Genomic DNA, 26,992 nt, shown 5'->3' with positions numbered 1-26,992 from the left:
GTGCGCCACCACCGCCCGACCTGTCTTTCATTCTTGTTAGTCTGATAACCAAGTAGCTTGCCTGCCTGCCCGTATGCTGCTGCCTGCCTGCCCGTATGCTGTTGCCTGCCTGCCTGCCCGTATGCTGTTGCCTGCCTGCCTGCCCGTATGCTGCTGCCTGCCTGCCTGCCCGTATGCTGCTGCCTGCCTGCCCGTATGCTGCTGCCTGCCTGCCCGTATGCTGCTGCCTGCCTGCCCGTATGCTGCTGCCTGCCTGCCTGCCCGTATGCTGTTGCCTGCCTGCCTGCCCGTATGCTGTTGCCTGCCTGCCCGTATGCTGTTGCCTGCCTGCCCGTATGCTGTTGCCTGCCTGCCTGCCCGTATGCTGCTGCCTGCCTGCCTGCCTGCCTGCCTGCCCGTATGCTGCTGCCTGCCTGCCCGCTGCTGCTGCCTGCCTACCTGCCTGCCTGCCCGTATGCTGCTGCCTGCTGCCGCCTGCCCCCTCTTCTTCCTCCCCCTTTTTCTAGTGGCATCAGTTGTCTTTTCAAGGGTATATTGTTTGGCCTTTTGTATTTTTCTGTTTTTGAATATTCTTTTCTTATTTGTTGTGTTCATTTCTGTAGAATGTTTTTCATTTGTTTGTTTATTGATTTGTGAGACCTTTCTGAGTATTATGCTTGGTATTTTGTTGTTTTGTTGCTGTTGTTGTTGGTGGTGGTGGTTGTGTGTGTGTGTGTGTGTGTGTGTGTGTGTGTGTGTGTGTGTGTGCGTGTGTGTTGTGTTTTTGTTTTTTGAGATAGGGTCTCATGCAGCTCAGGCAAGCCTCAAGCTGACCACATAGCCAAGTCTTGAACTCCTTATTCCTTCCACTTTCACTTCTCTAGAGCAGATGTAAGGGGAGAGGTCCTTGCTCACTTCTGGGTGAAAAAAACTTACCAAACCCCACCAATCCCTGAGCATGAAATCCCACCAATCCCTGGTCTTGCTCCAAGCTCAGGACTTGAAATCTCACCAATCCTCAAGCTGGAAATCTCCAACCTTGAAAACTCCTCCCCCCCAAAGACCCTCTATAAGCCTGTTTTCTGCTCAGTTTCTGCTGCTTGCTGGGGCAGAGGCAGCCACCCTCCTGTGCTTTTCTCTCCTAATAAATCTCTTGTGTGAGGTTTGTGTGTGTTGTGACTTTGTGGTATTCCTTGGCTCCCGACTGCCAGGATACCTCTCTCTTCAGAGCTGTAACACTTACATAGGGGAACCTCTCCTCTCAGAGCTATAACAGGCATTGGGGATTTCCCCTGGAACTGCAACATTTGTATTGGGGAAAACTTTCCCCTCAGAGCTGTAACACTAAAGCTGGGAGTATGGATATGTGCCAATACACCTGGTTGGTATTGCCTTGTGTACTAGTTTTTTAGTCATTTGCTCCCACCCCCATTTTTTGGTCATACAAACTTATAATTTGCATATTATTGTAGATTAGCATTCTTTTAAAAATAATTCACGTCTGAAGTTTATGCTTCTCTGAAGTGGTGGAATTTACAGGCGACTCATATCTGTAATCCCAGCATTTTGGAGGCTTCCATAAAAGGATCCATTTGAATTTGGACCAGCCTGTACTACATAGTGAGCTTCAGTAGGACCATAGCTACTCTTGTTTTGCGGGGGGAGGGGTTTCGAGACAGGGTTCCCGGATCTCGCTCTGTAGACCAGGCTGGCCTCGAACTCACAGAGGTCCGCCTGGCTCTGCCTCCCGAGTGCTGGGATTAAAGGTGTACACCACCACCGCTCGGCCATAGCAACTCTTATAAAGGAAAACATTTAATTGGGGCTTGCTTACAGTATAGAGGTTTAGTCTATTATCATGGCGGCAAGCATGGCAGCACACAGACAGACATGGTGCTAGAAAAGGGGCTGAGAGTTCTGCATCAGAATCCTCGGGCAGCAGGAAGAGAGAGGGGAGGAGGGAGGCAAACAGATAGAGACAGAAAGAGAGAGACACTGGGCCTGGCTTGAGCATTTGAAGCCCCAGAGCCCACCCCTAACAGCATGCTTCCTTCAACAAAGCCACACCTACTCCAACAAGGCCACACCTCCTAATCCCCGGCAAGAAGTGCCACTAATGGCCAAGCATTCACATAGATGAGCCTATGGGGGCCATTCCTATTCAGACCACCACAAGGTTCCCTACATATTCTTGTAGGCGATTGCAGATGACCATGAAGCCCTTCTTTATCAACTCTCTTCCCCTCCTCCACCCCCTCCCCTCTCTTCTCTTTGCCTGTTTCTTTCATTTCTTTCTTTTTCTTCTTTTGCATGTGTGTGGTAGTGTGTATGTGTGTTCACATGTGTGGGGTGTTTGGAGGCCCAAAGTTGATGTCGGGTCTCTTCATTCCTCTTTACTTACGAGTCAGGGTCGTCTGCTGAACCGCGAGCTTGCCAATTCTGGCTTCTCCAGCTAGCAGGCTTACCCAGGATCCTGTCTTTGCTGCACACTTCTGCGCTTTCTGTGTGTTCTGGAAAACTGTTCCTTATGCTGTGTGCTGTATTCACGGAGCCATTTCCCCAGCCCTCCTCTTTGCATGTTTACATCTCACAGTCCAGCGCAGCACTTGTCTGTGGTTTTCAACCTTTCCTGCACATTAGGGTCACTGCGGGTCACCTGGGAGTGTCAAGAGCACTGCTACTGGTTACAGCATTTAGCTGTATCCTAGCATCTGTTGATGGCAAACCTCAAAGCCGGTATCCTTTCCTAAGCTACAGTTGTTGTTACTCTGAGGTCTTCCTTTTACCTGGCAGACACGTTTGTTTTCCTGGAAAGCTGGGTTTTACTCTCAGCCCTGCTACTATATATAGGTATGATTTTGGACAAGTCATGACTCTTTGGGTCTCAGCTTCCTCTTTGGGTATGTTCGGATGGGCAAATGTGCTGGGTTAGAACAGCAGTTGTCAATATTTTGTTAAGAGACTCTAAGGGTCATACATTGTCTCAGTGTCTACAGCCCCTTTTGTTATTGGAGCTGTTAGGGTCAGACAGAGCCTGGGCCCTGACAGCCCTAATAGTTGGGTTTCACCACCTGCCTTTTGTTTGTTTATTTTTTGAGACAGAGTCTTACTCTGAAGCCTGGAACACTCTATATAGACCAGGCTGACCTTAAACTCACAGAGATCCTCCTGCATCTGCCTCCTGAGTGCTGGGATTAAAAGCATGTGCCACCGCTGCCCGGTGGCTGGCACCCATCTTCAACAGGTCAGTTAAACAGACAAGCATAGCGAAAAGCAAGGAAAGCAGATTTATGCAATGTGGCACAATTGGAAGAGGAACAGATAAAGAATGGGGTCCAATGACAGCTCCCCATCTCCACCTCTATTCTAGTCAAGGTGTGGTGCTGCCATCTCGTCATTGTCTCAGCTTCAGCCTCTCCTGCAGGGCAGTCTGACAAGGTGTCAGAACTCTGAAATGTCTTCCTAGGAATGCATCTCCTCATCTGGTGACACCAGGGTTCAGACTTTTCCCTCTCCCAGCGTGGGATTCCTGGGGAAATTCCATTTCCTCGGGGATCAGTATTTGAATAGTCTGCTAGCCAAAAGAAGGGCACAGGAGTCTGTTTAGAATAGCCTCGTTCCGAGCCATGGAGTTGCTGCCAAGCCTGAGGACCACACGGTGGGTGAAAGAAGAAAAGCAACTTGTGAAGTTGTCCTGACTCCCAACACTTTTAGACCACTTACACTTTAGCTCTGGTATAGTGTGGTTCTCTTCTTTCAAACACTTGCCAGGGACTCACCTCCAAGAGCCAAGGAAAATCATGCTTAATCACTAGTAATTAAATATATTAAATATAATGTCATGCAGTTAATGTAGTACTTACCATCTGCTGGCACTGTTCTAAACACTTCACATATATTAACTAATTATCAGAATACTCAGGAAAGAATGTAGATGTGCTCATTATCCTCACTTTACTGATGAGGAAACTTAAATGAAAATAAAAATTAGATACTTAACCTGCCAGTTGAAGGCTCCAGCTGGGTAGAGAGCCCGAATTTCAAGCTGACAGTCGTCTCCTTTATCCTGTACACACAGCCGCCTTTCCTCACTCACCATGCTCTTCCAGTTAATGCATGTGCTTAGATAGCACTGAAGATGTCGGATGTAGGCCACCAGCCTGACCTGAGCATCTCCGCTGCCGGCACACAAATCATTTAGCGCGACAACACCGAATAAAAAAAAAAATTTCTTTTTAATTATGTGTACTTGCGTACACATGAATGTGTGTACCCATGAAGGCCAGAAGAGGGTGTTGGATCCCCTGGGACTGGAATTACAGGTGGAGTTACAGTGAGCCACTTATTATGGATGCTGGGAACTGAATTTGGGTCTTCTGCTAGAGCAGTGCTTACTTTTAACGGCTGAGCAAGCCCTTCAGCTGAATTTTTGCTTAATAAAGCTAAAAGGCCTAATTGCCATGATTCTGTAGCACACTCATTCTTTCTAACCAAGAGAAGTTGTAAATTTAAAAAGTTTACTTTTAAGAAAGTAAAGTTAGCTGGGAGAGATCAGCCCTTTCGCTGTTGAACATCTGCTTAGGTGAATTTGATAAAAGGAAAATCAGTTTTCTAGGTGGACCTACTAGCCTAAACCTGTAATCCCAATGTTGGTGACTCCCATGCAAGAGGATAGCCACAAACTGGAAGATGATCACCTGACCCACAGAGGGAACACCAAGCCAGTCAAGGCGATATAGTGAGACCCTATCTTATAAAACAAAACGAGTTTTTCTAGTGTCAGTATTCGTTAAAATAATTTTTCTTCTTCGTTTCATCTGCATATGTTCACCTCCCCCAGCCCATTCCCTGAAACTTGGACTGTTAAAATGGTTAGATATGAGAAACATGAGGCTCCAGGGAGAAAGTGACTTAGCCAGAGCACAGAGCTGGTTTGTGTCGGTCGGGTATTACAGCAACATGGCTGCAAAACCAGAGTGGTGACCTGGGCTGCGGGACATACACAGTTCCTTCCTCAGAAAGATGCAAGTGGGGAGATGAGACTTCTGGAGTTGTATACAGTAAGTTCTTTCAGAGTGGGAAACGCAGGGTTCTGTGGCAGATGAGAGGGGAGGACTTGGGGACAGCTCAGCTCTCACGGGGACATGTTTTAAGGAGTTTGGGGCTGGATGGAATCTGATTGTCTTTTTAGAAAAATGCAGTGTGAACCTCTGTTGGAGAGATTATACTTTGAAGGTCAAAATCAGTGAGGCAGCTGATAGAATAGTCTAGAGAAGTCATGTAGATCACGGTTTGTAATGCCTGTAGGAAGTGTGGTGGTGGTGAACGGTAAGATTTTTATCGTGTTGGTTTTTGTGTGTTTGTGTATATGTCTGAGTGTGCGGGTGTGCGGAGGGCAGAGGATGTCTGGCTGGAAGTCTCTTCTCTCCCTTTTTCATGTTGGTTCTGAGATTCAAAGGCAGGTTATGAGGCTTGATGGCAAACATCTTTTCTGAGCCATCTCACTGTCCTGTTGAGATAATTTTTAAAATTAACATGAGTTGGGTGTGCTGGCACACAGCTTTAATCCCAGCACTTAGGAGGCAGCGGCGGGTGGATCTCTGTCAATTTGAGGCCAGCCTATTCTGCATAGAGTGTCCCAGGACAGCTCGGGCTACACAGTGAGACTCTGTCTCAGAAAAACGTAAATAAAAAGATGTAAAAACTGGCATGGACGAAAGTTGAGGTAGATAGGGAATGAGAGGAGAAATAGAGGTACCAGGAACCCTTTAAGGTTTTTGGTTTATTACCCAGGTGGTTTACTCAGACAAGCACAGGAGGAGGTAATAGTTCATTTTGCGGCATGTCAGGTTTCAGGTGCCTGTTTGGAGGTGACAGATGAGGAAGACAGGCTCCAGAGAATACTAGCTAGCTAGCATTTATTGACTGCCTCGAAAGGAAAGGAAGGCCCTACTCCGTGTGCTTTTGTTCATGTGAATCATTTAATTGCTGCAGGAACTCTCGGAGGGTAGGGTTAAGATCCCCCTTACTTTGTAAGTGGAGAGTCTGGGGCACAGTGGGTTAAATAACTGAGCTCGTGTCTGGTGAGTGTGGAGCCAGAGCCTCGTCAGGCGGGCAGAGCCCTGTACTGTTGACTCCTTCAGCAGGCAGCTTTCATCGAGATGGAATGTTCAGTTCCGTGTTCAGGCCTGGCACCACAAGGAAGACCTGGATTGCAGATACAGGCTTGGGAATCGTCAGCATAAAGACAACTGTAGAAGCCATGGTATCCAAAGAGGCTTGTGAAGTGGCAGGCACATGCCGTAAAGACTACATTTGTCAGTAGTGTTCCCGTGGTAGACATCACTAATAGATCAGTGGCTTGCCTCAGTAAAGGAGCCTAAGGAAGGGCTAGTGAACTGAGAATTAAACCTGGAGAGAGTGGTGCTGTCGGAGCCCGGAGGAGAACAGTTTCTGAATCGGAGTGCTCAGCAGTAGCATATTGCTTCATTTTCCAGAATTTGTTTTGAAAGTTGAGTGAGCAGTGTTACATTTGGCAGGCAGGTTCCTTGTGACCTCAGTGACATTCAGGGAGCACTTGAAGGTGGGGCGGCGAGCAGAGAAGGGTGGTGGTAGTTGTATGGGTCTGTAAACCGAGGGAGGCTGTGGTTTTGCAGGGGGGGAAGAATGGGGTTGGAGGACCGCAGGATGTGATGTGGCGTGGGAATGAAATGAAGTCATGAAGGGCCAATAACTTGGACGTAAAGAAGCAACTTATTGAGAAGCCTCTCCTCTTACTGTGGACGCTGTGGTGTCAGAGCCAGCCAGCTAGGTAAGTCGCAGCTCTAGAGTGCCTAGTGCCAGGGCTGCTGGTCGCCACAGTTGTAGGCGCACCCTACAGAATGGCAGCCTTAGAGGATTGTAGCTTTAAATGGATCCCTCAAGATCTGGGAAGAGGTTCTCAGGGAGATTTACTGGACAGGATCTCCCATTCAAGGACGGTTGACCTTGGGGCAGGTAATCCTTTGTTGAAGGGGCCAAAGGACTCTTCTGATTATCATGTTTTTATTTACTTATTTATTTTTTCAGCATGTCTGGTCCATAGGCAGTAGCATTCTCCTACAGCCAGTATGTTTGGGACAACCACCAACTGTCCCCTGGTGGACAGCATGGCTTCCAGTTAAGATCTCCTCCTTCCCTGTTCATCTGCCTCTCTCACTTCTGTTACAGTTTCCCTACCCTAATTTTTAGCAGCTTTAGGCGCTCAGCTCTGCTGACTTAGAGAGGTCAGCTTTCTTAAGCTTTCTGGCCTTTTCCTGGAAAAATTTCACTCTAGAAATAAACCATCAAATAGGCAAGACAGAGACGTACTCCCCCATAAAATTCAGTTCAATGTTAAATGCTTGATTTTGTTCTTGTTTTGTTTTGGGGTCAGGGTTTCTCTGTGTAGCCCTGGATGTCCTCGAACTCACTCTGCAGACTAAGCTGGCCTTGAACTCACAGATAGCTGATTGCCTCTGCCTCTTGAGTACTGGGATTAAAGGCATGCAACACTACTGCCTGGCTTAATGTTTGATGGTTTTGATGTGGTATTTAGGAAATACTACATGACACAAACTTTATATCTCAAAAACAGTAAAAACTGTTCATTGTGTATTATACTTGCATCCATGTATGCCTCGTGCAGGTGCCTGTGATGGTCCCATCGTGGCTAGTAGTTGGCACAGGTGTCCTCTGTCTCTCTGCTTTTTCCTTTCTTGTCAGAGTCTCTCCCTGAAACCGATCTTGCTTTCTTGGTGAGGCTGGAAACTAGTGAGCTGCAGCGATCCTGTTGCTGCCCTGAGAGCAGGACCCTCATGATTACAGAGCAAGTGCTCTTAGCTGTGGCGCCATCTCTCCAGCCCTAAACATTCTATTTATTTTTGAAACACAGTACTCTTTAGCCCAGGCTGTCCCAGACTTCACTGTGTAATCCAGGCTAGTCTTGTTCACAACAGTCCTCCTCATGCCTTAGCCTCCCAAGGGTTTTTTGTTTTTGTTTTTGTTTTTATTTTATTAAGATGATTTTAGTATATGCCTAGGCTGGCTTCCAACTCAAGATCCCTCTACCTCTATATCCCAAGTACTAGGATTATAGGTGTGCACCATTGTAACCAGCTTTTATCAATGTTTATGGTGCTTGCTCTGTTCTTACAGGCATTTGTATCTGTCTCTCTTTTTTTAATTTTATAATTTAATTTAATTTAATATATCAGCCATGGATTCCCCTGTCCTCCCTCCTCCTGCCCCCCCTCCCCCCAACCCACGCCCCATTCCCATCTCCTCCAGGGCAAAGACTCCCCTGGGGATTCAGCTCAACCTGGTAGATTCGGTCGAGGCAGGTCCAGTCCCCTCCTCCCAGACTGAGCAAAGTGTCCCTGCATAGGCCCCAGGTTTGGATACTAGATGTAAAACAAAGGATGACTAGACTGCTACTCACAACTCCAGGGAGGCTACCTAGAAAACAGGACCCCAAGAAAGACACAGGGATCCCGCAACGACAGAGAAATGGATGAGATCTACATGAGCAAACTGGACGTGAGGGAGGGTAATGAAGGGCAAGGATTGAGGGAAAGAGAGTTTAGGGGAGTGGGAGATACCAGCTGGATCAAGAACAGAGAGGGAGAACAAGGAAAAAGAGACCATGATAAATGTATCTGTCTCTTGTAAGCATGACTAACTTGGCCTCAATGAGAGCAGGAACTCTTTTTTTGTAGGGAGCATTAGGCATGTGGGCAAGCATTGGACCACTGACTATATCCTCAGTCTTGCTTTTCTTTTCCTTCCTTCCTTCCTTCCTTCCTTCCTTCCTTCCTTCCTTCCTTCCTTCCTCCCTCCCTCCCTCCCTCCCTTCCCTCCCTCCCTCCCTCCCTCTCTCCCTCCCTCCTTCCCTCCCTCCCTTTCCAGTTTTATTTTGATTTGGAGTCTTAAGTTGTCCAGGCTGGTCTTGAACATGTGGCCATCATGCCTCAGCCTCCCAAATGTAGTTGGGATCACAGCCAGTTCCACCGTGCCCAGCAGGAACTCTTAACCTTCTTTGCATGCCTGACAACTGACAGAATACCTGACGAGTAATGGGCTCTTAGTGAATATGTGCTGGGACAAGTCAGTTAGGTTAGATAATTGACTGATTTAAACCTCTAATTTTCGAGTGTTTTTTAAACCTTTATCTAGTGTGCACCCACGCACGTTTGTATGTACCACACTGTGTGTAGGTGATAGGACAGCCTGCAGGAGTGGTTCTCCCCCTTTCATCGTGTGGGTCTAGTGATTGAACTCGGGCCATCAGGCAGCAAGCACCTTTACCTGCTGAGCTGTCTGTCCTCCTTAAACTCTAAAATTTTGAGAACATTCCAGACATCACAAAGAAACTCACGTTTTCTTATTATTGTTAAAATATGACATATAGAGCATAGCTTGTAATCACCTTCCTTTTCTTTTTCAGACAGGGTCTCTAACCCAGTCAGGCTTTGAATTCCTTATGTGGCCTAGGATGACCTTGAACTTCTGGTCTGTCTGTGTTTGAGTGCTGTCACGACCGGCGTGCATCACCAGACTCAGTTTATGTAGTGCTGGGAGTCAACTCATGACCTCATTTGTGCTGGGCCAGCACTCTGCCAGCTCATCTTCCTCACAGCCATTTCTGTGTGCTCCATCACAGGTTCCCTTGGGAGCAGGGAATGGAGCCGAGTGGCTTGTTGTCTTTGAAAGATTTCTTTTTAGCTCTTCCAGCTCCCAGACTGCCTGTTCTAAGTAGAAGCACCCTGGAGCTAACGAGAGCTGTATATGAGGGGATGTGCAAGGCATTCAGCCACAGGTCTAAGCCGAATGTCCTAGACATAAATAATAAATACATGATAAAATTCTAAGCATGACTGTGGCATTTGAGATATGACTATCACCTAAACCTGGGCCCAAAATAGCATTTTACAAAATGATTTGTTCCTAGGTTTTGTTATTATTTTATTGTTGTTTCTGTTTTTCTCTCTGCAGTACTAAGGATTGAACCAGGATATTCTAGACAAGTGCTTGCTCACCATTGAGCTGTGCCCTCAACTCCCTTTAGGTGTATTTGAATATTTATCTCTGATGCAAACCAATAGTAGCTTATTCTTGTGGTTTTGCTGTTTATTTATTTATGTTTACATGTATGGCTGTTTTGCTAGCATGTATGTCTGTGTATAACATGAGCGCGGTGCCCATAGAGGCCAGAAGAAGATGTCAGTCTTCCCTGATTCTAGAATTATAGTCTGTTGTGAGCCACCTGATGCGAGTGCTGGGAACTGAACTCAGGTCTTTTGCAAGAGCATCATGTGCTCTTAACCACTGAGCCATCCGTCCAGCCTCGTTTTTACTTTTTAGCTCTACAGCTGATTTTAACAAAGAATATATACCCATAAAATGTATCATTTGTGTTCATACAGCTGGATAAATTGGATCCCCTGGAACTGGAACCACAGTTGGTTGTGAGCTGTCCTGTGGCTCCTGAGATTGAACCCAGGTCCTCTGCAAGAGCAACAAGTGCTCTTAACTGCTGAGTCATCTCTCCAGCCCTTGGTGCTACCATTTTTATTTTTTCATAATCTATATCAGTCTATCAGGTTTTATTTGTAGAGGCTGATGAACTTTAATCAAAGCTACAAAAACGTGGTTTAGCAAGTATAACAGGGCCAGAGAGAAGGGAACAGGTCCTTTCCTCAGACCCTGAGGGAGCCCTTCAGTGGAGGACATAGGATATTTGAGGCAGGAGATATCTGGGGGTGAACCTAGAGAGATAGCAGAGTTGGAACTGAAAGAGGCTTGGGCAGTGGGACTTGCCCTCAGGCCTCCCCCTCCCCCGCCCAGGCTCAGGCCCTGAATTGAACTCTAGCCCCATGAACACGGAGAACTTGTGTTGCTAGCCCCCCAGAGCTCAGAGATCAGCCATTGACAGGCCACAGAAAAGGGAAGGCCGCAGCTGCCCCTGCACCTGTCTTGGTCGGCTCCGGCATGGTCTGGTGTTGCCTGTCGGTTGTCCATCAGCCTGTGCAGGGTGAGATCATAAGTCAGAGAACTCTGAGCCCTCTATGAGTCACGTGTCCTGCATGCTCTTCACTTTGATACAGGGATGCCAAGGAAAGTAGGCTAGAACATGGACTTCTCAGCTTCATAATGGCCTCGGAAGCAGTGGGCTGAGTGCCTGTTTCGTGTCCCTAATGGCAATTCAGCTTCCATCTGGGGATCGTAAAGCCCAGGCATAGAGGAGCTGCTGCCATCTCATCTCGGCTTTCAGGGCCAGGTCAGAGGACCATAGGACCCTTTTCCTTTCCTTCTTTCCTTCTCCTCTCCCTCAGTTGATTTAATTTTTGAGGCAGGGTCTCATAATATAGTCTTGTCTGGCCTGGAACCCAGGCATAGACCAAACTGCATTTAAAGACATGTGCCACCACACCTGGCTCATTTTTGTCTTTTGAGGCAGGGTCTTGCTATGTAGGACTGGCCTAAACTTGTGACCTTTTTCCTTCCACTTCTTACGTGCTAAGATTATAGATGTGCGCTGCATGCCTGGCCTCAGACATCTTACTACTCATTATGAGAACTTTTCCTGTGGAGATTTTTAAGTGAAAAGACTCCATGTTTTGTTACCAATATTTTCTTCCACTTGGCATATAGACGGCGTCAAGAAGGACAAACAGGTGTTTGAGACAAGCTGTCTAGCAGCTGTGGGATCTTGTGGTTGGTGCTGACAAGCTCCGAGCTGCCACCACTGTCATTGCATGGGAATTTGGGGCTGCTACTGTACAGGCTATGAGGAACACTCACCGAAGTGTCCTTTGTGGCCAGGTCTAGACTGTGGAAGAGCTGAGAGATTGTGGGCGATGCCTTTGCATGTGAAAGCCTTTGGGGCCTGGTAGATAGAGGCAGAGTCCTTGCAGTGGGAGAGGATGCTCTCCAGGCTTTTCTTAATGCTGTCTTCAGTCTGCAGGGGGACCTGGGCGTGGAGACTGGCAGTGCTGAGTGGAGAAAAGGCCATATTGGTCTCAGCCTTCCTTATCACTGAAAAGGTGTGGTAGAGCTTCAGGGAGAAATCTATGAAGGCCTTCCCCATGTCACTTCCACCGAACAGACTGTCTGAGAGACAGGTGCTGTGCAGAGGGCTTGGAAGAGAAATGGGGAGGAGAGTCCAAGGAGAGGTAGGTAGCTGGTTAGGCATGGTGGGTGAAGGGTTAGATGGTGGGTTTATCAGTAGTACAGCTATTATTTTGCTGATTGAGTTGGTTGTCAAATTGGTTGTCCAGATGGAAGATTCCATTATGCAGTAAAGGAATTGACTCCTGAGTATGTGTCTCCCCAAGATACATCCTTTGCTCTCCCCTTGCACACACTGGATGATACTGGACCCGAGTAGGCTGTTTCCAACCAACAAGAGCAGCAACAGCAGTAGGAAAGGGTCTGTAAGGTCAACCTAGAGGCCATGGTGATGTCAGTGATATCAGCTAGGAGCTGCAGAGCTAGTCCAGAGCCGGAGTTCTTCGCCCTGTTCTGGGATGTACATACTGTCTTCAATTTCTAAGTGTCCCAAAAAGTTTCAGTTTCTTTACATCCTTGTCAGCCTTTTCTTTTCTGTACTGTTTTCTTCTTCTTCTTCTTCTTCTTCTTCTTCTTCTTCTTCTTCTTCTTCTTCTTCTTCTTCTTCTTCTTCTTCTCTCTCTCTCTCTCTCTCTCTCTCTCTCTCTCTCTCTCTCTCTCTCTCTCTCTCTCTCTCTCTCTCTCGTTGTCTTTGTTTTGTTTTTGAAACAGGGTTTCTCTGTAACAGCCCTGGCTGTTCTGGAACTCGCTTTGTAGATCAGGATGGCTCTGAACTCACAGAGATCCACCTGCCTCTGCCTCCCAAGGGCTAGGATAAAAGGCGTGCACCAGCACTACCCAACCTTATTTTTCTTATTTGTTTCTTGTGGTGCTAAGAATCCAATTTAGGATGCCTTTCACTTGTTAGACAAATGCCCTGTCCTAAGTTACACTCCCAGCCTTACCTGGGGCTTTAAATAAACAGATAAATAAATAAGCTGGGCATGATGGCACAGACCTGAAATTTCAGCAATTGGGAGGTAGAGGTAGGTGATCTGTGAGATTAAGGCTAGCCAGGGCTACACAGTGAGACCTTGTCTGGGATTTAACTAATTATGAGATAAGGTTTAATTCAGCCCAAGGTGGCCTAGCACTCTCTATATAGTCAGGCTGACCTTGAGTGTCTGATCCTCTGGCCTCCACCTCACTATGGAGATTACAACAAGCATATGCCACCATGCGTTTCTTCCCACGTCCTGCAATGTGACTGAACCCAGGACTTGGTGCATGTTAGGCAAAAGTGGGATTCCCAGCCCTACTTAAGATTGTTTTTTTAGTGTGGGGGTTGGTGCACAGGCCATGGCTTTCATGTGGAGGTCAGAGGACAGCTAGTGGGAGATGGAGGATGAGTCCCAAGGGTCAAATTCAGGTTGTTATCAGGCTTGGTGGCAAGAAGTACCATCTACCCACTGAGCTGTCCTGTTCTTCTCCCAGCTCTACCCTCCAGTCTAAGACTATTTTCCACCATGTGCGCATGCGCGCGCACACACAGAGTGAGAGACTGAGAGAGAGAGAGACACAGAGATACAGAGAGATGGAGACCGAAAATAGTAGGTTAAATTCCCATGTCTGTCACCAAGTTTTAGTTTGGGAAGCTTGGCCAGTGTTGCAGGTCTGCCCTTCTCTCATTCCTGCAGTGTGCATTTTCAGTCACAAATAGTATGTGACAGTCACGTACAGTAACATAGTGACTGGGTATAGAACACTGTACAATACGATTTAATCACCCAGTGACACTGTAGCAGACCTAGTCTGTAGAAGTGTATTCTGTGATCATCACATAAGAAGCCACCTGACTCAGACTTTAAGTGACATGTGTCATTTCATGCATTCTTTTAGTTTTGTTGCTTTGACATAGAAGCTCTCCATGCAGTGCAGACTGGCCTCGAACATGCGATCTTTGCACCTCAGCCTCTCCAGCGCTGGGATTACAAGTGAGTGCCACCACCATCAACTCACCCATATCTTTTATGTCCTGTCCTGATTAATCTGATGCTATAGGAGGCAAAGGATTAACAAATCACTTAAAGATGATAATATGCATAAGTAGTTGGATTTTTTTATCTTTTATGTTATAGTTTTTAGCTCTATGAATGCAAGTTAAACTGTGATTTAATTTTTCCTGATTTCTGACATTTGTATGTTAGGCAGTTCTGTTTGTAATAACATGGGCCTTCTGGGGCTACCTACAATTATGTGTTTGCTTTTCTATTTTGGATTTTTAAGACAGAGTTTCTCTGTGTAGCCCTGGCTGTCTTTAAACTCACCCTTGTAGACTAGGCTGGCCTCGAACTCAGAGATCTGCCTGCCTCTGCCTCCAAAGTGCTGGGATTGAAGGTGTACCCCACCCACCACATCTGGCTATGTTTGCTTTTTCAACCTTGCCATCTTAAGGGACTCTAGAACAGTGATGATCAACCCCTGGGGTCATCAAACAGCCCTTTCAGAGGGGCCACCTAAGACTGTATCAGATATTTACATTATGATTCATAACAGTAGCAAAATTACAGTTGTGAAGTAGCAATGAAATAATTTTATGGTTGGGGATCACCACCACATTAGGGGGGTTGCAGCATTAGGAAAGTTGAGAGCCACAGCTCTAGAATGTGTACCTAAAGGCAGATCCCAGGATGGAGGGTTAGCCCTTTAAGTGGCTGATGGAAAAGTAGGGGTAGTGAGTGGAGTGATACAGATATAAAGACCCCCCTCACAGTGCTTAGTGAGTGCCAGGTAAAAACAAAGTATGTTTTATATGGATTAAGTAATTTAAGCCTTGCAGCCCTCTGAGTTAGTGTTATTATCTCCACTGCACTTATGAGGGATTGAGGTTCAGAGAAGTTAGTGTCTGTACGCTCCAAGAATGAAAACTGGTAAGTGGCAGAGCCAGGGATTGATCGGAGGCAGCATGGCGCCAGGGCTCTTCCTTGTAACCATAGCACCGTCCTCTACTTACTTGACACTCGTGTAAGTAAAGGGAAATGTGAGATAGAAAACGCTTTTAACAGCCTTGTGGAACTTGCTATTTGTCGATTCAGTGCTCCTTTAGAATCAGTGATTACAGAGAGAACATTTCATCCCAAACATTTATTCCTGTTCGCAAACTAGTATTTTGAAATCTGGTCTTCATCTGAGACCTTGTGTTCAGACAAAGAACACTTGGACTTCTTAGTTGAATTGGCAGACCAAGAGCTTGCACGCAGGTTATTGCCTGTAGTATTTAGACTGTAAGTGCTGACCTGAGCAGTCATTTGGGCACATCATGATGTCTCTACAAGGCAGTGGGAAGATGTGTGTGTCTTATGTGTCTTCATACATTGGCCACTTCGTAAGACGGAATCTGTCTTATATGGATCCTAAAAACCTTTAGAGCCCCTTAAATCCAAGAGCTACTGAGCCTTTTGGAATAGAGTTATGAACAATACAGACTGTTCCCTTTTCTGGAGACCTGTGATAGGTAGAATAAATAAAGAAGCGATTCATTTCTAAATGCTTCAGGTTGAAGCCTAGAGTGGAGTTCCTTCTCCTGGCATGAATTTACATACCTCCTTGATCTTGAAGTCAGGCTAACAACTGCAGTGTGACAAGCGAACTAGATTTCTTCTTTCTATGACTTAGCTTTTGTACCTCTGGCTGGGCTCCCAGACAAAGCTAGACCTGTTGCTTGGGGTCAGCCAAGTATTTGGCTGCAGGGAGAAATAGACAGTCACTTCTACTCATCCAGTGTGTGTTTTGTGGAGGCCGATGATTTTCTCACAGTCATTTTCTTTCTCACAGGTCTATGAAGGGCTAGACATCATCACCAATAAGGTTTCTGCCCAAGAGCAGAAGATGTGCCAGCACCACATGATCAGCTTTGTGGATCCCCTTGTGACCAGCTACACGGTGGTGGACTTCAAGAACAGAGCAACTGCCCTGATATCCTTACGGAGAAGAGCACCCAGGCGTGGTGGGCTTCTAGTGGCCTCTGCCTCTTCTTCTAAGCAAGGGCACCTACTCCCAGTAGGCAGCTTCCCTCGGAACTCATTAGAAATGCTGACTCTTGGGCTCCACTCCAGATCTCCTAAGTTACAGTTTGCACTATCACAGGAGGTCTGCATGGGTCTTTCTTTTAAAGTTTATGTGTTTTTATTATTGTATGTGTGTATATACATGTACCATGTCTATGTGTGCAGGTCAGAGTGCAACTTTTGGAGTCATTCCTCTCCTTTTACCTTGTTGAGGCAAGGTCTCTGTTGTTTCTGCCATCCCGTGTACTCCAGGCTGTCTGACCTGTGATGAGCTTCCAAGGGATTCTCCTCTTTCTGTCTCCTATTTTGAAATGGGAGTGCTGGGATTATAGTCGTGTGTACCACATCTGGCTTTTCACGTGGTCTCCTGGGGACTGAACTCACGTCATCAGGCTTGCTGGACAAGTGCTTTTACCCATTGGGCCATCCCACCAGCCTGCATGTGATTCCTAAGGATATTTAGAAAAAGACATTTTATGACAGGGACGCTGATTTAGAAATAGAAAACCTATGTTCTAATTCTAAAATTACCTCTTTTGGCCATGTTGTTTTTCCTGGGTAAAGCACTGGCTCACACCACTGAGCTTCTGTTTCTCTACTCTGTAAGTGGAGATATGAAATTATAGATTTATAATGATTATGAAGTCACTGAAAACTTCAAAGGGATTGTTGAATAGGAAAGGATTGGGAAAAATAGTTCTGGATAAGATCAAGACATTTTTGAGGAAAAGAACTTGGTGAAGGGGCTGAAACCTATCATTTTAGCTCTTAAGAGAAGCCGAGGCAGGAGGATTGTGCATTCAGTACCAGCCTGGGATACATGGTGAGCCCATATCAAAAGCATAAAAGACAAAATCAAAACATGAGTGCTGTAAGAGGCCTGCTTTATACTTTAAAATTCAGATCGTCTTTAATATCTGAACTGCTCGCTATTAAAACAAACATTGAAACGTTGTCATAGCCCCTGGGGGTGAAGCCGGTTGTCAGAGAACTGGGTCATTATGAATGAAGGAGGTCCTCGGTTCAGTCCTCCATACCAGGAAGAATCTTGAACCATTAAGTTGAGGGTTCATTGGCAATAGCCGTTATAAAATACTAGGTGAGTTTTTTTTTTTTTTTTTTTTTTTTGGTTTTTCGAGACAGGGTTTCTCTGTGTAGCTTTGCACCTTTCCTGGAACTCACTTGGTAGCCCAGGCTGGCCTTGAACTCACAGAGATCCGCCTGGCTCTGCCTCCCAAGTGCTGGGATTAAAGGCGTGCACCACCACCGCCCGGCCTAGATGAGTTTTTAACAGAGGGGCCAGGGAGACCGCTCAGTGGGTAAAAGCACTTGCCACATAGATCTGATGGCCCAAGTTTGATCACCAGATCCCAGAGTAGAAAAGAAGAAAACTGATTCCCCAAAGTGCACACCACAGACACTCAGACACAGAAACACACACACACACAAACCACACAAAGAAAACGTGTAACAGAATAGGAAATGCAGTATAGATTGAAACGAGTATATACATTTGTCTCATGCATTTCAGAATGGTAAAGAATGAATGGAAGCCCTGGATGGTGGCACACCTCTTTATTAGCACCTGGGGAAGCAGAAGCAGATGGATCTCTCCTGAGTTTGGGGTCAGCCTGGTCTACATAGCAAATTCCAGGACAGCCAGGGCTACATAGAAAGACCCTGTTTTGAAAAAAAAGAATGAATGGAATTATAATTATTCTTGGCACAGTTGTTTTGGAAGAAAGTAAAATTAAGTCTTCTCATATGAGTTTTATTTCATAAAACATTAGAGATTCCAGATGAATTTTACATATATACACATGTATATGTATATTTATGAAACTTGAAACAAATAGAACATACAGTTGATTAAGTAGTTACTTGATCTTTGATTTTAAAGTATGCTTGGGCTTTATCTTTACTTTTGGTTTTTCAAGACAGGGTTTCTCTGTGTTGCACTGGTTGTCCTGGAATTTGATCTGTAGACCAGGCTAGCCTCAGGGAAGCAAGAGGATCGGAAGCTTCAAGGTCATGGCAGCATAAGAAGTTCTAGGCAAGCCTTCGATAGAAAGCTGCTCTCCAAAAAGAAAAGGCTTGTGAACCAGAACGCCTGGTCATATGTTCTAGGGACACTCTTGGTCAGGAGATTTTTCTTAGCTATGCATCCACTTTTGCACTAAACCCCCAAATTCTCACTCTCAGAAGAATGTACAGAATTTGCTTTGCTCATAGAAGTTCTTCTTGTCTTTTGTCTTTGTTTTTGTTTGTTTCTTTTTTATTTTGTCTTCTTTTTGTGTGTGTTTGGGTGGGTGGGTGAGTTTGGGTTGGTTTTTTTTTTTTTTTTTCCAAGACAGAAGTTTCTCTGCGTAGCCCTGGCTGTCCTGGAACTCACTCTGTAAACCTTGAACTCAGAGATTTGCCTGCCTCTGCCTCCTAAGTGCTGGTATTAAAGGCGTGTGTCACCACCACCTGACATAGAAGTTCTTTGTAACAGTGAAAAATGAATAAATTGTAGCCACATGCATCAATCAACATGGAAGAATTTTATAAACAATATGAGTGTTGGGAACTACAGGATACATGTCTGTTTTTGCCAGTGTTATTATAAAAGTTAAAAAAGCAAAACTGCTTGGTGTGGTGGTGCACACCTGTAATCCCAGCACCTGGGAATGGAGGGTAAGGCCACTGGTTACACAGAGTCTGAAGCCAGCTTTGGACAAACAGAACATATTATAAACTTGGGGGAAAATATTTATAACATAAGGAACAAGTGACTAGTGGTCTTAATACATGAAGGACTGACTCTCTTGTGAATATGAAAATACTTACAGGACCTTGTCTGTAATTCACATAGGAGCAAGTACAGATATGGAGATAAACATGGAAAAGGCTTGTCCTCCTTGCTAATCATGGGCATGCAAATCCAGACAACGAGATAATGTTTTTGCCTATCAAATGGGCAGATTAAAATGCAGATAATAGTTTCAGGTCTACCTACTTTGCAGGGCTGTTGTGTCAGATGAGATAATATATATGAAAGCCCTTTGTAGATTAATACCTGTTACCAAATATGATGTCTTGCTATAATACAGTTGGATTATACATAAAGAACTGACATAAAGTAGAGTGTTTAATATTTCCCAAGGACAGAACAGCAGAGGATGACTTCATCAGATCTGCTCTAGGCTGGATTTGTGAAGTTTGGTTAAGTGCATAAATGTAAAATCACAATGTCAAGCTCAGAGTATCTTAACAAGCTCCAGAATCCCAGCACTCAAGTCCAGTGCAGGAAGGTGGGGAGTTCAAAGTTTGCCCATATTTAGGTCAGCAGGCTTGGTGTCCCGCACCATTACCTACCCAGCCATCTTGCTAGCCCCTGTCTGTTTTTGAGGTGAGGTCTATGTAGCCCTGGCTGGTCCTGTACTCACTATGCAGCACAGGCTGGCCACAAACTTATGGAATTCTCCTGCCTCAGCCTCTCGAGTGCTGGGGTTTTAGGCTGTTGTGCCTGGGCCAGCTCTCTCTGATCCTTTGTTGGTAATGTCTTCCTTCACACTCTCCCAGTGAGAAGGAGTCTGGTGGAAATGCTTCTGGTTCTACACTGATGGTTGGCTGGCAGGAAGGAGCGAGGAAACGATTGTTTGCACATTGCAAGTCATCTTTCTTTTTAAACAAGCAAAGCCCTGGTTAAAGCAAGTAATTGTTTGCTCAAGAGACTCTAAAGAGAATCCCAAGAAGCAGAGCTGTGAAACCAGCAGTGGCTGCGGTAACTGAGTACTTGCTAGTTTTCAGGGAAGCTCTCTGCACACGGTTACAGTTAATGTCCCTAAGCACTCTGGAGTTCCCAGGTGAGGAACTGAAGCTCAGATAGGTTGAGTAACTTGCCCAGGAGTGGAGCCCTGGAAATTGAAGTCTGGTGAGGTCTCGGTGGCTGAACTCTGAACTACAACTCAGTAATGGTAGAGTCTGACTCTGAGAACTGTGGTGTGGGGGAATCAGTCTGTACTTCATCTTAGAAGGCCAAGTCACACACTGGGTGTCTGTCACCTTGGTGAGCATCCTTACCTTATTTGGAAGAGCAACAAAACATTTCTAGAACCAGGTACCATTGTGCATTATGTCTGGTGGTGTTTTTCTTCTTGTTTCTGTTTTTAAATTTTAAAAAGGATTTATTTTATTTTATGTGTATAAATGCTTTGCCTACGTGTGTGTTTGTGCACTGTGGGCATGTCTGGTGCTAGTGGAGGACAGATGAGGGCATTGGATCGCTTAGAACTGGAGTTACAGGTGGTTGTGAGCTGCCATGTGGGTGTTAGCAACTGAACCTGGGTCCTCTACAGGAGCAGCCAGCATTCTTAACCACTGAGCTATCTCTCCAGCCCCGTCTTGGTTTTTGTTTTGTTGTTTTGAGACAAGGACCCAGGCTGACCTTGAACTTCTGATCCTCCTGCCTCTTCTTCCTGAGTGCTGGGATTACAGATATATGTCACCATGTCAGGTTTATGTGGTGCTGGGAATGAAACCGAGGGCTTCTGCCTGCTAAGCAGCCACACTTCAGCCACATCCTCAGATCCTGTGTCTGGTTTGTGGAAGTCAGTCCCTCCAGGTCTAGTTAAAATGACTCCAGGAGATTACAGGAAACACTGAAGGAGCGCCCTTCCTCTGCTTTTCCCCTTTGAACCTCAGCTCTCCAAACAAATGTGATTCCTTATTAAAAATATTAACCGTTTTATGTGTCATATGACTGCTTTGCTTGTATTTAAGTCTGCACCCCATGTGTGGCTGGTGCCTGAGGAGGTCAGAAGACATTGGGTTCCCTAGGGCTGGGGTTGCAGATGGTTGGGAGCCACATGTGGGTGATGGGAATTAAACCCAGTCCTCTGGAAGAGCTGTCAGTGCTCCTAACTACTGAGTCGTCTTTCCAGCCCCTCTGTTTGCCTCTCCCTCCCTCCCTCCCTCCCTCCCTCCTTGGTTTTCCTTTTATGATGTGTGTGTGTGTGTGTGTGTGTGTGTGTGTGGTGTATGCTTGTTAGTGTGTGCATGTGCACATAAGCATACCTGGGTAGAGGCCCGAGGTGTGCATCCACATGCTGGCCTTTGTGATTTCTTGCTAATACTGTTCTTCCCACGTGAGTCAGGATTCTCTTATTGATATTAAATAACTTCCTTAATGTTTACATTGAAGATATTTTTGCTCGAGACAAAATTCCTATTGTTGTGGGAGGAACCAATTATTACATTGAATCTCTGCTCTGGAAAGTTCTTGTGAATACCAAGGTAAGTCTAGTTTACTTGTAACTCACTAGAGAAATGGTTCCCATTTTTTTCATGCCAAATAATTGTAGTGGGAGGAAGGTTGACTCTTACCTGTTTCTTATAGTCAGCAGCTGTAATTTTCCTACTTAATATTCTGAACAAATGCCACCTCTGTATGTGAGTGTACTCCTCCAAGCTGGCCTAAGGGTAGGGGTTGTGTGTGGGAAAAAGCTCTGTGTGGATTAATTAGCATCCCTGTGTAAGTTAGCAGTCCATCAGTCTGACTCAGCATCTCCTGGCTGCCAGCACAGTGTGTATGTCAGAGATGTCCAACCCTGACCTTTCTTATGGAGGTGCTACTGTGTAGGGCAAGACTTTGCAAATGGCAATAAATGTGCTGGCAGTTCTGGTCCACTCTTTGGTCTTCCTGGGGGAGGGTAGACTACATTCCTGCATATGTTCAAGTAGACAAGGTAGCCCAGTTAAAATGATCAAGCAGGGTAACAAAGTACTTCCCTCCGAGGGAAGCTGCCCTTCGCGCTTCCTCTGTTTATTATGGCCTCACAGTACTTACACAGCATATTGGAATTTTTGGTTTATGAGCTGTCCCTCACTAGATGGTAAGATCTTCAGAACCATCTCTGTTCTTTATTTCTAAGGCTTAGTAAGACGCCTGGCCCATTTATAGTCTCAATGTTTATTGAATAGTTGGATTAAATTTATTCTAAACCTTCATGTACTAGCCCCAGGAGATGGGCACCAGGAAAGGGGTTGACCGGAAAGTAGAGCTTGAGAAGGAGGATGGCCATGAACTCCATAAACGCCTAAGCCAGGTGGACCCAGAAATGGCCGCCAAACTACACCCACATGACAAACGCAAAGTGGCCAGGTAAGAAAGCCTGCGTCCTCCATTACCCCTGAGTTCCTTTAGAGCTGGCAGACAGTAAAGTGTTTGGCTAACTGGGGTGGTAGAGAGGCCTGGCAATAGTGGAGAGTTGTTGTTCTATTCAGTGGGCTTGGAGGCCCTAACTTAGGCCCTGCCTCAGTCCAACTCCCTCAATAAACAGCTGCACCCTACTTTGTTGTTACATTTTAAAGGCATAGTACTATATTGTTTTTCCCCAGGGCCTATGTAATCTTGCTTCATTTTCTATTTGATCTTTGCTTGTATAACAGTTTTCATATAAAATTTTTCTGGCATGCAGTCCGTTTACATTGTGACTTGAGTTTCATAATTGATTGTGCAATGCTGGGTTGTGTCCCAGCAGCTTTCCCAGTGGGAGGTGGAGTTTATACGCTGTCTCATAGGTCAGCTCACCTTTGCACATGGAAACTTGGTTGTAGAGAAGAGAGGTGGTGAATGAACTCCTCACGTGCTTCAGAGTTGTTTGGAATTGGAACTACATATGTTGCTTTATTTTCCTGCAGTGTTGGGAGTGGTTCCTGTGTTTGGCACAGGAACCATCTAAGGATTTACTGTGTGATAGCTACACGTATCACTTGTTATGGTAACATTGGCCCTGGGGGCTTATAAAATATTCTACTCAGAAGATTTTTTTTTCTCAAAAGACTTTTTAATACCGCTGTTTCTTATACTTTTCCATTGGAAGAGCTTTCGAAGAGCCATTTAAGAATCCCTCACCCCATTGTGCCCTGTTCCAATGAAATTTTACATTAAAGAGAAAGGTCTTTTTCACACAGAGGTGTGCTTGGAGGGCCACACTCTATTCTAAGTGTTTTTCTCCTCATTGAAGACATTATCCCCCTGGGAAGTGATATTCTAAGGGAAATGCTGTTTGTACTAAGTAGGCACGCTTTTTTTTCTGTTGTTGAGACAGGATCTCATGGAGTCCTGACTGGCTTGGCTGAGGATGGCCTTGACTCCTGTTCTTCCTGTATTTGTATGACATTGCTTGGAATCAGGCATCTGTCATCCCACCTGACTCCGCATACTTTATTCTAATCTGATTTCCAGTTTTTTTTAAAAACTCAAGGACTAGTGAAATTCAGTTTACAGTTCTGCATGCTGTAACTTTAGAGCCTGTCTTTACTTTCCCTCCTTCCCTAATCAGATCTTTATTTCTTACGGCTTCCCCTGTGCTGCTTGAGAACTGTGCCTCAGGAAGAGTCAGTAGGTTCCAAGCAAGAGCTCCAGTGTCTCTCCTGTAGGGAAGATGGGGACCTTTTATCAGCTCTCTCGGGTGGAGTCTGTTTTCTTCATGTAAATAAGTGAGGTACTGTTAGGTTTTTCCTCATAGATGCTCTGAGTGGCCATGGATATTGAAGGACAAGGGGTCTCACTCTGCTGTTGGGGTTTCAGGAAACAGAAGTGGGTCAGGAAGGGAAAGATCACTTTCCAGCTGATAAGTCGCAGTCACCTGAGTGGAGAGTGTGGCTTTGGGAGCTCAGTTACCTGGTGTGTAATATAACAGAATGCGCACAGACATGGATGTCGGCTTAAGAATGAGCGTGTGGGCTCTGTCCTCGACAGTCTTTGTTCCAGGAGAGTGTACTGAATTAGCCAGGAGCATTCTTGATTAATTTTAGACATATTGAAAAGGAAAGTGGCTGAGCTGGATGTGCGGCATGCCTTGGTACTGTGGGAAAGGTACTCCAGCGAGACCAGACTTGCTGGCTTGTACAGAGTGTCCCAAACAAGCTTTTACTGCTCACTTGAAAGTGAGTCTCCTTCTGTTTGTATAGAGGAAACCTGTTATTTCTGAACCCGTTTAACTAATTCTAGAATGTGTTTTTAAAAGAACAGTGTTATTTCTCACTCAGAGTTTAGGTGCCTTTCTGAATAGCTTTAGGATTAGAATAAAGCTGGAACGTCTTGGTTTGGGAATTTATGCATGAAGTTGACAAATGAGGCTTTCTGTGAGATAGGCTTTCTCTTTATTCCAGTTGAGAATGAATATTTCCTAATGAGTTTCCCACCCTACCTCCTATTTTAAACAACTTAGGAGCTTACAAGTGTTTGAAGAAACAGGGATCTCTCACAGTGAATTTCTTCATCGTCAACATGCAGAGGAAGGCGGTGGTCCGCTCGGAGGCCCTCTCAAGTTCCCTAACCCATGCATCCTCTGGCTTCATGCTGACCAGACAGGTAAAATGTCTTCCGTCTAGAGTGCATCTGAGGTAAAACGTAGACTCCTGGGTTCTTGTGTGTCCAGTGCTTAGAACCACGTGGCTGATAGTGAACACTTACGTAAGCTATTGGGTTTGTTGTGGAAGTCACCATGCCTTGACTTAGGCTCCATGCTGTTCCCTCAGGGACGGAGGAGAATGCTGGTTCTCAGATACCAGAGTAGGGTAGGATGAGATGTACAGAGTGGAAAAGAGACTGCCACTTAGAGCAGGTTGAGAGAGGAGAGTGAGGGAAGGGTTCCGTGGATGGGGGTCTGACCTCGTGGTTGACTGAAGGCCTGAGAAACAGGTGTGATGGTTACTAGCCAACCTGGTAGCATTTGTTGCTGAAGTATTTACGCCCTGTCAGGAAAGTGTAAGCACTCTGTGGTGGCTGTTCTTTAGAGAGGAGTGAGAAGTTCTGCCCTTGCAGATCTCCTGGGGGTGGGATGATAGACAGGGTTGCAGCAGAGTCCTCAGTGCTGGCCTAGAGATCTGCTCAGAATGCTGTGGGCCTAAGAAAAGAGATAAAGAACATTCTCTGGGGATTAGGAAAACAAAATGGCTATGTAGGCAGGCAATGCGGTACAGTGGTGAATTGCCCAGGCTTAAAGACACTGTTAAACTTCACACAGTTTTGTGAGTTCTTTTTTTTTTTTTTTTTTTTTGGTATTTCAAGACAGGGTTTCTCTGTGTAATAGCTCTGGCTGTCCTGGAACTCACTTTGTAGACTAGGAGGCTGGCCTCGAACTCACAGAGATCTGCCTGCCTCTGCCTCCTAGTTGCTGGGATCTCAGGCATACACCACCACCCCTGTTTATTCTATGAGTTCTTTCTTTCTTTCTTTTTTTTTTTTTGTTTTTTTTGAGACAGGGTTTCTCTGTAGCTTTGGAGCCTATCCTGGACTAGCTCTGTAGCCCAGGCTGGCCTCGAACTCACAGAGATCCGCCTGCCTCTGCCTCCCGAGTGCAGGGATTACAGGCGTGCGCCACCACCGCCCGGCATTCTGTGAGTTCTTAAGACCAATTAGTTTACCTTTATGTATTCCAACTCTTGTATAAAATAGAAATGATAATAATAGTACATATCTTATAGCATCCATTAAGGATTCAATAAACTAATATTACACAGAGTTGTGGGGTTGGGAATATGGCTTAGTAGTAGAACAGTTGTCTGATATGCACAAAGGTCTATATTTCAAGTCCTAGCACTGCAAAATAAATGAATTATAAGTAGATTCAGAGTGCTTGTAGTGAGCGTCATACATGACCAGTCCCCAGTAAACAAATCTTAGTGAGGTAAGAAAAAGAGCTGTGCTCATTAGAGGCTGAGAAGTAGCAACAATAAAGATAAGCACAAACACTCATAAGGATAATTTGCTCTTAAATCACTCTCAGTATAAGTTTATGGAAAAATGTCACTTAATGAAATGTTTAATAGTCAAACCTTACACTACACTTCAGAATAAACTAATGGCTTTGACTCATGGCAGAGCTATATCTGGCTGCTGCACCTGGCTGATGATGCTCTCCTACTCAGCTTGGTAGTTCAGGATGCACCAGGATGTCACTTGGGGATTCTGAGATGAAAGTAACACAAAGTTAGAGTAAAAAATATGACAAAAGTTAAGAAAGGTCAACCACTGGTTGTAATGGTGCATACCTTTAATCCCAGCCCTTGGGAGGCAGAGGCAGGCGGATCTGTGTGAGTCCCAGGCCACCCAGTGTGTGTAGTGAATTCCACAGCAGCCTGGTCTATATAGTAAGACCCTGTTAAAGAACCAAGAGAAAAGAAGGGTCAACAGGAAACCCGCAGCCACTTTGAAAAGCAGTTGGTGTGCAGTCTACACAGTAAAGCGCTCACCCTCACTCCAGCTATCATTGGATGCCGTTTGAATAAGAAGAAACATGTGCTTCATTCTGTTTTGCTTTGCTCTTGCACAGTCCAGAGTACAAGTAAATACAATATGAATTTTTATATACTCTGAAATCCGAATGCTTTGATTTGGATAAAAACCCTTCTTTGTGGCAGCCTGTTCAATTCACTATGTGAGTGTGTACTAGGCACCTGCCACATGCTGTTCATTCATGGGCTGTTTTGACTCAAGTTCTAGATGAACGCTTGGATAAGAGAGTGGATGACATGCTTGCTGCTGGACTCTTGGAAGAGCTGAGAGATTTCCACAGACGCTATAATCTTAAGAACATTTCAGAAAATGGGTGAGGATCTGGCTACTATTCTGACTTACTCTCCGTTGCTTGTCTGTGGTTGCAAGACCATAGACATAATGCTGGCTTTGGACATACTTACTAGTCTTTGGCCTTGGCATTGGCAAGACCTGTTGAAGGAGGTTTATTATATACCTGTTACAAGGGTAATTTGCTTTTCTTTCAGACATTCCCAGGAGTTACTTTTAAGGCAATGACCTGGGGACTGGTAGGGTGGGAAGGGGAGAATTTCTGTCAGTAATTGCTCAGGATCTCACTGTTCTCATCAAT

General features: G+C 45.4%; 1 protein-coding gene across 2 annotated transcripts in view; it reads left to right on the top strand.

The window, feature by feature from the left end:
* Trit1 (tRNA isopentenyltransferase 1) overlaps window positions 1–26,992 on the top strand; it is a 48,994-nt gene that overhangs the window by 16,080 nt on the left and 5,922 nt on the right. Inside the window, exons 2-6 of one of the 2 annotated variants that reach the window (XM_052715940.1) lie at window positions 15,880–16,022; window positions 21,293–21,389; window positions 22,112–22,257; window positions 24,332–24,474; window positions 26,602–26,713. In XM_052715940.1, coding sequence (XP_052571900.1) covers window positions 15,880–16,022; window positions 21,293–21,389; window positions 22,112–22,257; window positions 24,332–24,474; window positions 26,602–26,713 — 641 coding nt within the window. The remainder of the gene's footprint in view (window positions 1–15,879; window positions 16,023–21,292; window positions 21,390–22,111; window positions 22,258–24,331; window positions 24,475–26,601; window positions 26,714–26,992) is intronic. The other variant, XM_052715941.1, reaches the window with a different exon arrangement.

Source organism: Peromyscus californicus, unplaced genomic scaffold, assembly GCF_007827085.1.
Source record: "Peromyscus californicus insignis strain IS unplaced genomic scaffold, ASM782708v3 Scaffold_5__1_contigs__length_169319896, whole genome shotgun sequence".
Taxonomy (NCBI): domain Eukaryota; kingdom Metazoa; phylum Chordata; class Mammalia; order Rodentia; family Cricetidae; genus Peromyscus; species Peromyscus californicus.
This window is presented reverse-complemented; position numbering and strand designations above follow the sequence as displayed.